The following is a 14,057-nucleotide window of genomic DNA, read 5'->3' on the forward strand; positions in this document are numbered from 1 at the left end:
TCTTCTTACAAGGTATCTTGTTTTACAAAATATACCCCTTGCAAATAATCTCATTTTTGCTGAAATCTCAGTCGAAAGACTCTGGCGAGTATGATTCCCTAAATTTTTGTTTGCTCACATTTTTATGTACAATCGGAATGTTATCCTTACGAGTACTGGAACGTTTTTTTTTTGCTTCAATCTTTGCTGCTGAATAAATTAGAACCTTGGTGTTTTAGCTGTTTTTTTTTCTTCCTTTTCCTCTTTTTTTTTGTTGCTAATGCTACCTTGTATCTTTATTGTGAGTCTCTTGGATACGTCGCCTTTCCGCCAGGACACGACATCGTCCACTTTTGAGTCGCAAACTATTGACATTGCGACTGGACAGTCTCACAATACTGTTGATATTCCTCTTAACCATGTCATAGTACGCTCTCATGACCCTCAATCTGTAATTCAGGTAGAAATTCTGCTGCAGGGAAGTTGCACATTTTCTCCGGCATTTCTTGGGATTGTCCAGTAGCTTTCCCGCTGAAGCTCCTAGAACTACATTGTTAGTCACTTTGGTCTCTTGGGCCTTTGACGAACTCGCACTGAAGACAAAGGGATTCTTTGAGTCTTCCGGAAGCTTCTCTGAAGGCCCATCCTCTTCATTTTCTGCCCTTTCCTGCACTTTTGTCGTAGATTCTCTCTGGCAACTGCTACTTCCCTCCTCCGGTTGTCTTACTTCCGGCTCAATCCGATTGCTGGATGGACCAGCGAGGCTTTTAATTCTCTCTCCGGATACTTGATGGATATTCGCCCACATGCTTCTAATGAGATTGCAATCGCGTGTGGTGTAAATTACTCGAGAATTTCTCCTGCCCGTAGGAGAAGGAGGTTCTTCTTCCGAACAATTCTCTCCACCACGACTGCTTCCACCACCTCCACCACCACCACAGAATCCCCTGTCTCTTCCTCCACATCCCGAACTTGGTCCATTTGTCGGTGGAGCCTGTGGGGTCTCATCACGTGTTTCACTGTCATTCTCCCGACTGGAACAACTCTCAACTCCCTCCCCAAGGGCATTCATTCCACATGGCTGATAAATCACAGCTGATGCATGTCCTGAACGTCCTGAAGTCAATGGAGTTCCCTCCTCCCAGGAATTCCTCACGGGATCATAAACCTCCACAATGGCCAAGAATTGCTGACCATCGAAGCCTCCCATGGCATACAATTTCCCATCAAGCACCGTCAGCGAGAGAGCACTCCTGGCAATCCTTATCTCAGCCACCATCTCCCAGATCTGCAATTCAGTATCATAACGCTCCACGGAAGACAATTGAGCCTGACCATCGAATCCGCCAACGACGTAAATGTACTGATTTAGGGCAGCTACGCCTAAACAATGCAAAGTCAGCAAAAAAAAAATTCCCCTCTGCCAGAGTGATTAATCTTACCTGCTCCACTGCGTCCGATCGCCATGGAAGGTAAACTCGTCCAAGCATTATTCTCCGGATGATAGCATTCAACAGTCGCCAGACGATTGACCCCATCAAATCCACCAATTGCATAAAGTAGCCGATTGACTACAGCCACTCCGACGCCCAGGCGTTTGGAATGCATTGGCTGTACCAAGCACCAACGATCCTCTTCTGGATCGAAGCTGAAAGGATGCAAAGAAGGAGGAGACATTGTTATATCTCCTAAAAAACTTGTTTTACAGACCAAATGATTCAAGATGGGGTAAGTGTGCCAAATTCCGGCCAGCTTGCAATTTCGGCCACCTTTTTTGTTCCTCGAATTTCCATGAACTTTTAGATTTTACGTACTCTAGAGATTAAACGAAGCTAAAGAATAACAAAAAATGTAGCTTCGACAAACGAGATGACGTAAAAAAGATATTAAAAGAATTCCCGAAGGGCAAGGAACTATGAGAACAAAGGTGGCCGAAATAGGGCACCAAAGCTATGTCTACATTTTTATTCATTTTAAAATGTATTAAGAATGATTTTAGAGTAAATAAAGACGGTAAACTCTCAACAGGATTCCAAGCAACACTCTTACAAAAGAAAGAATAAAAAAAATCAATTTGTATTTAACTCTTTCGCGTCATTAGGGTCATATATAACCCGGAGAAAAAACAATTTTTTTTTACTATTTACATTAATTGAAATCTATCGGTTTGTACACGACATCATAATAGAAGGATGTAAAATTCTTGGCTAATTTTCTCAAGACTCCAGATATTCAGGAAAAGAAAATATTTGAGATCAAAAATCACTAATTTCGAACCTTGTGAAATGACTTTTCTTTTTCAAAATTTTTTATATTAATTTATTTTTTTCAGCAAAAAGTTCTTTAGAAACACAAAATAGAATATCCAAAGATTGTATATTGCATATTTTGATATAATAAACTACTCTCAATTTTCCAGAAAAGCGTGTAGAATTTTCCGGGTCATATATGACCCTATGGTCCCCAAGGGTAACAGTGTTTTCGTCCCAAACCTATAGCGAAATGTAGTTGGGACATTGTTTTTCTTTGTGAAATGCAGGTGGGACATCTTGCTCCTGGACATATCATCTTATATCTGATGAATTATAGTAACATATTTTGCAATATTTTAGAGTATTCTGCAAGCGTCTCATATTGTGCAATTGTATTGTGTGTGAATAAATATGTGGATAAGTTTATTTTTGCCAAATACTACTCAAAATATTGTGACAGTGACTGTTCAAGGGATTACCAGGAAGATTCCTTGAAGACCAGGAGTACAAAATTTGGCCAAATTAATAACTTCAAGCAAAAAAAACTCTTACAAAGCCCGTGATATAGTTTTTAAAAATGGTATGTATACTTCCCTTGAGGACAATAGGGTCATATATCGGAGATTTTCCGAGTTTTCACGCATTGGAAATTTTTTTCCTCTCATAACTATTATATTTGATCATAAAGCATTAGGAAAAACTCAATTTTACATGAATTCACTTGCTGAATAAAAGTGTGACACCAAAGAGTTAAAGCCGAATATCTCCGATTCGCGAAAAAATCTGCGGTCTGCGAAAGTCCGCGAGAAATTCCGTGATCCGGGATAATTCACGAAGAATTCTTCCAAGTGAACACCATGTTATGAGACAGAGAGAAAGAGAGAGTGGCATTATATGCCGAATTTCCCGCATGTTCCCGCCTTATGCATCTGCCACCATTTTGTTGCGCGAAAAATTCAGAAATGGAAATTTCTTAATTTTTCATCTTTTTATTTATATTCAAATAGAAATATTTTGAGAACGAATATACTATCATTTACGTATTTTTTTATTATATTCATCTACACAAAAAGATCTATAAAATGAACATAAAAGGAGCAAAAAAGCATAACAGGATTTTGAGATAAATTAGAAAAACCGATGCTGAAATGGAACTTTCTTCACAGTTCATTTCATTCAAAATGCAATATTTCGAGAATTATGGCATCTTTTCCAAAGTTTTTTTTTAATTGGTCTACGAAATCATCTCTAAAAAGTGACGGTAAATAGAACAAAATTGCTTCAATTTCGAGAATAGGTGAAAAAGCCGTCAAATTCAGAAAAAATTAGTTTTCAGTAAAACTGAAATATCTCGAGAACCAATATACTGTCATTTATGTTTTATTTTTTTAAACTCATCTACACAAAAAGATCTACAATATAAACCTAAAAGGAGTGAAAAAGCATAATAGGATTTCGAAATAAGGGCAGAATCACATTGACAATAAAATGCTCGCCGTAGCCTCACTGTATTTCGTTAATTTACGCATTTTCATCGCAATTCTTACGCAAATGTTCCATTACCGTATCACCTTATCTTATACTCTGTGGCACTATGTGAAAACAATATAAGAAAATTGAAGAAATAAAACGAAAATTCGATAAACGGTGAGCAAAAAAAACTGTAAGAAATTAATCGTACAGTTTTCTTGCTCACCGTTTATCGCATTTTCATTTTATTTCTTCAATTTTCTTATATTACTTTCACCTATTGCCACCGAGTATGAGATAAGATAATACGGTAATGGAAAAGTTGCGTAAGAATTGCAATGAAAATGCGTAAATTAACAAAAGGGACAGATAATCCTAACCGGCTTATGTAGGTGAGATTCTTAACGTGAGCTAACTCGGAGTGCATGCAAATTCGATTTAGAGCTGAAATTGTGAGTCGCCATTCAGTTATCTTGAATCAAATTCGTGAAATTATACAAATTTTGTATTTAAACCAAAATATCAAGGATTTGGATGAACTGGCACAAAAGTGATATATGGATGAAATGTAGACCAGAATGTTCTCTATAATTTTCCCATAGAACATGATCTCATCGATTACTCAGAAGCCAAGATAAGCGAGGTTTTTTGTTTCTTAACTCGTTTTTTTCATCCAGAGTGCCCCAAGTAGTCATTTGTTGAACTTCAACTATATCAAAGAATTGTTGTCTTTTGTGGGACTTTCCATTTAAAACCCTATTTTAAGTGTCTTGGTGGAGTAGAGGCAGTCAAATTGGCATCTGAGTGATTTCAAAGCGTTATTATGGGAAAAATCAATTTTTTCACACTTAAACGGCAAAATCGGAGTGATAGCGTAGTCTGAGTGGAAAATGATGTATGGACGAAATGTAGAGACAAATGTGCTCTACAATTATGTCGAAGTAATCATCAAAATCGGTTAAGTACGTGTCGAGATAATTGAGGTTATGTGATATTGAAATTGGTTTTTCGACTGTGGCGCCCCTGGTGTTGGTCCCACGAAGTTCAAATATTCTAGAAAGTTGTAGCATTTGGTGAGATCTTTCGTTTAAGCCCTCATTCATCAAAATCGGTCACATAGAACCGGAGATATGATTTTTTGAATTTTGTGAACTTTGACCCCTCATAACTCCGGTTCTGTTTTAACCACAGCGCACATTTGCACCATTTTGGAAACGTCCTAGACTGGACTACAACATACTAAAATTTCATTAACTTGCACAATGCCGTTTTTGAGAAAAATGAGTTTGAATTTTGATGAATTTTGACGCTATCGCAGCGCCACCTATGGGGACTTTTTGAACTTCCATCTGAAAGTGCTCATCGAGACGAAACCAAAAAGGTAAAATTTATGTCGCTATGTTAATTAGAACCGGAGATAGAGGCCGGTCAATATTCGAACTTTGACCCCTTATAGCTCGGGTCAGGGGTTATGGATCGACTTAAGGTTTTTTTTGTTTGATAGGTATAATCAACGGCTACCACATACTAAAATTTCAGCCCGATTACATAAGGAATTTTTGAGTTATTTGACTTTTAAGATTTAAAAATTTTCTTTTTAATAATAGCGCCCCTAGCGGTAGTTTTACGAACTTGCGATGTTATAAGGAGAGGTGGCATTTCACGAGAGCTTTCCAAAAAGCCCCCATTTTTTAAATTCTGACAATTAGAACCGGAGTTATGGCCATTTTAAGAAATTTTTTTTGGACCCTTATAGCTCGGGTCAGGGGGGTCGGGGGACCTTAAGTTTGGTATTGATGGAAAGCTCTAAGGCCCAGCTATAACATGCTAAAATTTGAGCCCGATCGATGCCATAGGGGCGGAGCCATTAAGAAAACAAAAAAAGGGGGGTATTCAAAATGGCGGAAGGAGGGGTGGGGGGTGGGGGGTCAATGTACCAAGTTGCAATTTTCATACGATATATAACCTTTGCCGAAAACCGCAAGTCGATATCTCTTTTAGTTTAGGAGCTATTAAGCTCCAAAGAGCGGCCGGACGGACGGACGGACGGACGGACGGGAACGGTTTTTAGCCATCCATATATTCGTGATCAGGAAGTGTCAAAACACATTCTGGCAAAGTTTGGGGCTAATCGGAGGACATGAGATTTTGTTAGGATTATAGTAGGTGAGATTGTTAAGAATCTCACCTAATACGTTGAGCATTTTACTGTCAATGTGATTCTGTCCTAATTCAGAAAAACCGTGTTTTTACACGTTTCTCAAAATATCTCAGGGACAGCTGGTTTCTGAAAATTCGTCTGCTCATTTTCGGCATCAGGGATGTTCCAAATATATACCCTGCAAATATGAAGCCGATCGGAAATGGTCACCAAAATTGGTGATTATACTAGGTGTGGTTATGAAAGAATCACACCTAAAATTAATGCATGTTCCGAACTCCACTTGCGCAAAGGTCTAGGTCCTGTATGAAATGTTGTGCCAGCTATCATCCCCCAGCAAAGTCCAGCCAGCAAAATGACTTTAGAGTGGTCATTATAGAGGAAATAATAAAAAACTTAATATGGAATTTTCCGGTCATATTTACGAAATATGAAGCTGGGGTACCTCAAAAACATATATCCGAAAATTATTGAAAAAGCTTGGGCCAGTTTTGAGAAAAAAAAAAACAATAAAAACGTGATTTTGGAAAGGATACAGGTTGGTGAAGGTAAAGAGGAAAATCAACTGTCCGAGATAATGTCCACTTATTGGGGGGAAGTGACCGAAGACCGGAAGTCGAAATATCTTACCGTTTGACCTTTAACTTGGGAACAAATACAAGGTCAAGTAAAAAACATAATTTCCGAAAAAAATGAAATTTAAGGATTACCGTTACTTAAACTTTTAAGACCGAGAGGGTCAGAAAAATCACTTTTTACGATTTAGCAACGAAACAGTAGGCTGTAGAAATTTTTTGGGACACCGGTGCTCCAATCGTCCTTAAAGGGTTAAAACCGATTCAGCCAGATTGGAAATCAAAACCCTTTACAAAAAATATTAAACATTAAACAAATTGGTTGAAATATGAGCCTTCCAAAGTGATTAAATTTTAACCTTCAAAAATTCAAAATGGCACATTTTCCGGTCATAGATGTATGGATGAAATATTCTTCTAGGATACCTCTATCCGAAAATCATTGAAAAAGCTACGGTTAATTTTGAGAAAAACAAAAAAAAAATGCGGTTTGAGAGGGGTTGAAGGGTAGTGGGAGAGGGGGCCAAAAAAACGTCTTGAGATATTGTTTTTTATTAAGAGTCACAGAAAATCAGAAGTTGATATCTTTTATCTTTTATCGTTTAAGCTCCAGGACAGTGACAAGTTGAAAAAAAAAATAGGATTATTGCAGCAGTTGAAGCTTTCTCTTTGAGTTCGAGCAGTAATAAAAGAATTTTTTGAAGCCCATTTTGAAATAAATGCATGCAATTCACGTCGAAAATCTTCATTTTGACGAAAATCTCTCACAAAAGAGTGGACATAGAGGCTATTAGACATCAGAGAAAGTAGTTTGAGCTCTTCAGAGAACAATTCATAAGTTTGTCCAGATATCAGAAAGATGATATCCATTCTTTTCTATGTTTTTAGTGTATTTCAAAAACGGTTCTAATGATTCAATATCAAACTTCCAATGAGAAAAAATGACCAAAAGAAGGCTAAGTGTTAGCTCAAGAAATATTTTATAATTGTGTACCTTGAAAACGTTTCGTCTATTTTTTTTGATTTTTAAGTTTGCCTAGGCTTACTTGACCTAGGATCTCATGACCTTGAGTCATAGTTGTGAAGGTTTTTTTCAAGGTCAACTGTTCTTTAGCTGTAAAGTGAGTTTTTATTCACTGAATAGATAAGTTATAAATTCGTTGGAAAGCGCCTATAATTCCTTACATGTCCGTATTTCAATCAATTTATGAATCGGTTTACAAACCGATAATTAATTAAGGATTCTCTCCGTTTTAGATCAATTTCACTGGGAGGGAATGGTAAAAAAAAAGATGGAATTTTAATGTAAAATGAAATTATATACTTACAATTCAACTGTGTTGTGATACTCCGAACCAGCTGATCCACCCACTGCATAGAGGAGTTCATCCATCACGACAACTCCTACTCGATGTCGAGGAACAGTCATGGGAGCACATGGTCTCCATTGCTCCGTCACAGGATTGTACCTGTTGACCAAAAGAAAATCCTCTTGTGCGTTGAACAAACCCTCAGCAACAGCCATTAACGCTTACCGATCCACCCAGTCGGAGTCATAGGACGAACCAGGAGTGTTGTTGCGTCCTCCAACAGCATAGAATGTCCCCTTGAGGAAAGCCGCCCCGAGGCCAGAACGTGGCACACGGAGCTGCGGAAGAGTCGTCCATGTCTTGTCATCAACATTGAACGCCTCCACAACATCCAGGGATCCCTTGAAGTAGCCTCCAGCCACAAAGATCATTCTCGTAGTATTTGGTCGTCGTTCTTGCACCACGGGCTTCTTGTGTAGCGTCAGATCCTTGAAGATTCGCGCCAGATATTCCCTGCACGCTGGCACTTTGCGCAGCACATCGCAATTCCTCATTTGTTCTTTGAGGAAGCTGGGAGTGAGGAATTGACACCGAACAGCATAGAGAATATGCTCCATCTTTGGATATCGATTGTCCTCATCGTATTTGACCCATTTGAGAACGGCATTGTAAACCTCTCGTTCACCCTGAACATTCAGTTCATCCTTTCGGATCAACTGAATTAACTGAATGGCTGACAATTGAAGGAATTCTTCCTCTTGGCAAATCTACAAGAATGGACCGTGTAATAAACTGTTAATAAATTTTGATGATGCGAAATAGGTAATGCCGGTAATGCTTAAAAATTGTACGGCTTATGATAGATGAAGTCATCAAAGATCAAAATTCAATATCTATAACCGATTTGCTGCAAGCCTTTGTAGGCTCGACCCTTTTAACTCCGGTAAAATTAATTAAACAAGATTAATTGTTATACTACTTGAAATTTAGAGAGACTCGGGTACGAGTTCATTGAAAAGGCCGTAAATTCGTAACTTCAGAAGATCCGTATTTTGGATTTAAGGAGTTTGAGGAATTCAATAAGGAGAGTCCTTGAAATAGAAAGTAAAAATCGCTTTTTTTAAATGATTAAGCAGGTTCTTCTAATTACAAAGGTCAAGAGGGGTCTATACGATTTTTATTGCTTAAATAGATAGATGAACACTTAAGCAAAGGAGCACCAGACAGGAAACTTAAGCAATGATGAAACCCGTAACTGATTGCGAAAGCTCGGGCGAATACTTTGATATACGTTTCATCATTCTAGAATCTAGATTTTACGATTTTGTCGAATTGGCAGGAAAGATAACAAAAGAAACTCTTTGATCGAAAGGGAATAAAGGCTAATTCTCTTCAATCAATGATTTCCGTGACGAAGCAGTCCAGTGAACCCCTTATTAATCCCTCATTTTATTTATTATTTATTTATTTATTTATTTATTATTTGAAAAAACTTATTTAAGCACTTCAAATATGCGTCTATAACGTATAAAAGTATTCCAAAAAATTGAAGAAGCTAGGTCGTTTACAAAAAAAAAATCACGAACTAGCTCATTTCTGGCTTGTTAATTCAGGAAACCTCCGTAAAGATTGTTCCAGATTTCGATTTATTTATGTTTACCGTATACCATATACAACAAGGTCAAAACCGGATAAGACGCTTAGTGATGAAAAATTGAAGTTTAGAATATTCAGCGGACCTTCACACCATTAAATTTACCCTAGGAATCAAAATACTATTCTAATTTTCCTCCAATCTAACTCATTATCCTCCTGAAATACGTTTTTTATACGGTTTTCAGACTAAAGGTTTAACCCTTTATCGACAAGACACTTTTTACGGACTGAAAATCAACAACAAAAATTAAACTGAGAAACATAATCAATGATAAGTCTTACATCTAACCTTGGAAAGTCCAATAGAGTCTGATGCGGTGTATTTTGTGTTTCTATAAACGATAGGGACAAAAATAGCCCAAAAATTTAAGTAATTTTTCTGACAATACCAATGAGTAATATTTTTCGCTTTAATGAAAAATATTACGTATGAGTATTGTAGTTTTTATTGCCAAAAGGGTTTTGCTTAAAAAAATTGGAAGCATAAAAAATAAATAAAATTAATTATGAATTTGAGAAATTAAAAATTATATACTTTGATCTTAAATAGCTAGAGACTTGCAAAAAATATTCTAGATTCCTTCAACCTTCTACTTTGCAATTAAGTACAGACATAAGAAAAAAAATAACTTTAGGTAGTTAGGAAAAATTATTTTCTTTATGGGACACCGGTGTTGCAATCGTCCTTAAAGGGTTAACCAAGTTCCTGTAAGGTCTGAATATTTAATAGCTTGAATATTTAAAAATCTATCCGTGAAATTAAACCATATTAATGGTTAAACCGGTTAAACCTTAAGTCTGAAGACCGCATGAGGATATTTCAAAAACGTGTAATATGAGATCACTTTTGAATATGTTTTGAACTTATCCAGATAGATATTTCGTATGAACTTCCATGCTAATAACCTCTAAATATTCCTTTATTTCTTTTCAAGATCAAAGATTATCCCCAAAAGCCAAAGTTATAAATCGATCAAAGTCCCGAAGGGATCAAAATCCCGAATTGGTAAAAGCGTTGTAGGTACATCCATTATTGCACACCCCAGTTTCTTAAAGGCCAAGGGAAATTTTCTGTGATTTGGAAAATTATTCCAGTACACATTATCCTTCGTATAATTTCAGTCCTTTCAGGATTTTGGCCATTTAAAATTTTGTCGTTCGGGATTTCAGCTTTAGAGATTTTGGCTTTTTCAGAATTTGGGGCTTTCAGAATTTTGACCAATCGGGATTTTGGCTGTCGGAATTTTGGTTTTCGGGATTTTGGCTTTAGAGATTTTGTCTCTTCAGGATTTTGGATTTTGGCTTTCACAAATTTTTAACCATTCGGGAATTTAGCTGTTGGGATTTTGGTTTTAGGGATTTTGGCTTTTTGGGTTTTCGGCTTTTCCAGATTTTGGATTTTCTGGATGTTGACCATTTGGTATTTTGGCTGTCGGGATTTTGATTTCCGAGATTTTAGCTTTTCGGGTTTTTGACTTTTCCAGACTTTGGGTTTTCAGGATTTGGGATTTCGGCTTTTCGGGATTTTGGATTATTATTAGATTTTGGATTTTCAGGATGTTGACCATTCGGGGAATTTTGGCTTTTTCAGATTTTGTGTTTTCAGGATGTTGAGCACTCGGGATTTTGACCCATTCGGGATTTGGCCAGATCTCTTTTGCAGTTTAACATCTAAGTCACAACTTCGAGTATTTCGCAAAGCATGGGACGCTTTGCTATGCTTTTTAATATGTTTTGGATTTGATTTTCGAATCCTTATTATTGACATAGGAATGTTTGTGTTACAAGGAAAAGTGTTTTTGAATGCTAAACTCTAAATCAGTTATCAAAGGTTTATTACTTTTTATTCAAAAGTCAAATGCGTTACATTTGCACTGTTCTGGGAAATACTTTAAATCAATTAATTTAAATCGATTAGGATCCGGCAAATAAAAAAAATGACGCAATAGAAAGGTACTTTTTCGAAATTTTCGAACTTATTATCAAAAAGAATCGTTAAAAAAAAGCTTTATTAATCTACACAAAAAGTACGAAATTACTTTTTGGGTCATACTATAAAAGTTACAAGTTTGAGCATACTGCTTTGCTCAGATCATACTGAATATTTTCTTAAAATTCACGGTCCTTCAGCATGTTTACGAAGAACAATTAAAAAAAAATTAAATACGTGTAGTAGAACTAATGGGTTAAGTGTTTGAAAAACAAACATTCCAACTGATAATCACTGATATATCAGACTTTTGAACAATTTGTTTGCAAATGCCCTCTAAATACACTGTAATCTTGAATTGTGTTCTTATCACAATTGATAATCAGCTCATATTGCATAATTTATATCGACTGATTTTGAAAGTGAAAGTCATTTGAAATGTTGATATATCTTCTGATAGCATAATTTTTATTTATCACAATTGCTTACGTTGGTGGTCTATCATCGACGAAAATGTTAATTAACACTTTTCATCCCACCTAGGTAATATCAGGGGTCAAATTTCAACCATTGAAATGCTGGTATCTCCCGTGTTTGTTGTTCGTTTTTTTTTTTAATCAACAGATTCAGAAGACAAATATCTCAGATATTGTAAGATTTGAGATATTTTAAGAATTTTTATAGTTAAAAAAAATTGAAAAAAAACTTTACTTTCTAAAAGATAAAATTATCCTTGATCCAATCCCCGAAGATAAAATTTATTCCACCTTCAATTTCCCCGGAAAATCGCCCTCAATTTCCAAAAAGTTATATTTCTAATTGAAACATCTGCTCCAATATGATTAATTTCAACTCTTATACGAGAGAATTAACACGCTTAGTGGCTATTTTTAGCTCATGAGAAAAATCTGCCAATCCCTGGACAAAAAAAGGCGACAACATGATTACGACACTTTAGGGAAAGTCTTAAATACATTGAAAAACTTGACAGAAAATTAGATTCAATTTAGAAGAGCACAAAAAAAGAAACAACAAGAGTGATAAAAAATTAAAAAAGTCGAAAGTAATGACTTGCAGGTCACTAATTGGTGATCCCTGATCCCAAAAGGTTAAACGATTAGAGATATTGGCGTGTGGTTTTCACATGTATATAAAAATAATACAATTAGCTTGATGTAGCATTCCCATTTCACTCTCAGCATTTCATTCAACTTTGGAGAAAGGGCCCAAAATTACCCACAAGGACATTCCGGAAGTGAAAATTTTTGGACTGAGACGATTCAGGATGTCATCAATTTTTGTTTGCTTGAAAGAAAAACCTGAAAATGTCAAAGCTTACCTGAGTAAAATGCCTCTCAATAAATTGTATGGCTTTCTGCTTGAGGCTATCGCAATTGTGTTGTTCAGCAAAGTTAGAAATTCCAATGGCATTTGTGGGATCCAACTGACTTTCGAGGAAGGCACAACAGGCATCGATGACATGGGATACTTGGAACATTGTGGCCGCTGGCAGTAATTGGCACACAGTCACTTCCGTGACACGAATATGGCCAGTGTACATAAAGTACATCATTTGACCCATCGCTGTGGGACAAATCTGCAGAAAACGAGCACTAATCAGACGGAAACTCTTAAATATTTGATTAACTTTCTTTTTATTTTTGCAAAAAAAAACAGCGATTTTTTTGTTGGATTACCGAAAGAGAAATAAATAAATATATCAATTGCAAAAGAAAATTTTCAACTGCGAAAAGTCAATAAATAGCCCATTTAGAAAAATCAATTACCTGAAATATATTTCGTATTTAGGTATAGAAAGGAAAAAAAATCATTTTAGGTCAGTAAAAGTTTTTTTTTTAAATTTTTATTTGCAAAAAGTTTCTATTTCTTTTGCATTTAAATTAAATAATCAAATTATGACAAAAGAAAAATCATAAATTTTCACTGATTTCTAGATTTGTAAATTTCCCCTTGCAATAAAAAAAATTTAAATAAAAAAAATTATAAATTTATGTAAAACTTACTCCTTGCAATTTAACACGTGACATCTCAGTCTCCTTCAAACCACCCGTGAACATGGCCTTAAAATATGGACTAGCAGCTGATAATACAACTTTATGTGCATGAAAGATCTCCTTGCCCACCTCCAGCATCACATCCGTGAGCATATGATGAGATCTCATCATGAACATCATCTTTAGCACTTCTTTGGAATACTTTGATATGCCAAATGTCATATCGCCAGAGTCTTCTTTTATCAGAGCCACATCCTCTGACGAAGACGATGAACACGTCGAGTTACCGCTTACTCCTAACTCATCGGCAACATCCATTGGTATCTCTTTGTAGCACTGCAAAGACAAAAAGTCCAGACGATTGCTAAGAGTGTCACAAAGAGCACAATTCACTGATAAGCATTCCATATGATGAGAAAGTTTAAGAAAATTTCTTCTATTTTTTCCCATTCCCAAAACTTATTATTTCCTAAAATACGATAAAAGATTCATGACTTTCAAATATATATATTTTTTTTTAACTCTTTCGTCTCTTTTGGGACTCTGAGTACCCAAAGAAGCATATGAATATTCTATGAAAAATAATGTTTTTTAATTGTTCAGAACTGATAGAAATCCGATTCTTGTGGATGATTAGAAAGTATAAGGATATCCAAATGTAAGATATTTTTTGTAGGCCCTCAAAATTCCTAAGCTTAGATATTTTTGA

General features: G+C 36.0%; 1 protein-coding gene across 3 annotated transcripts in view; it reads right to left on the reverse strand.

Annotated features, from left to right (window-relative positions):
• Window positions 1-204: 204 nt before the first annotated feature.
• LOC129799016 (kelch-like ECH-associated protein 1B) overlaps window positions 205-14,057 on the reverse strand; it is a 39,035-nt gene continuing 25,182 nt past the window's right edge. For all 3 annotated transcript variants that reach the window (XM_055842600.1, XM_055842599.1, XM_055842598.1), the window contains 6 exons: window positions 13,358-13,684; window positions 12,673-12,930; window positions 7,973-8,514; window positions 7,766-7,906; window positions 1,422-1,627; window positions 205-1,362 (listed from right to left, as the gene is read on the reverse strand). In XM_055842600.1, coding sequence (XP_055698575.1) covers window positions 263-1,362; window positions 1,422-1,627; window positions 7,766-7,906; window positions 7,973-8,514; window positions 12,673-12,930; window positions 13,358-13,666 — 2,556 coding nt within the window. In that variant the 5' untranslated portion in view covers window positions 13,667-13,684 and the 3' untranslated portion in view covers window positions 205-262. The remainder of the gene's footprint in view (window positions 1,363-1,421; window positions 1,628-7,765; window positions 7,907-7,972; window positions 8,515-12,672; window positions 12,931-13,357; window positions 13,685-14,057) is intronic.

This window comes from Phlebotomus papatasi, chromosome 1 (assembly GCF_024763615.1).
Source record: "Phlebotomus papatasi isolate M1 chromosome 1, Ppap_2.1, whole genome shotgun sequence".
NCBI classification, from domain to species: domain Eukaryota; kingdom Metazoa; phylum Arthropoda; class Insecta; order Diptera; family Psychodidae; genus Phlebotomus; species Phlebotomus papatasi.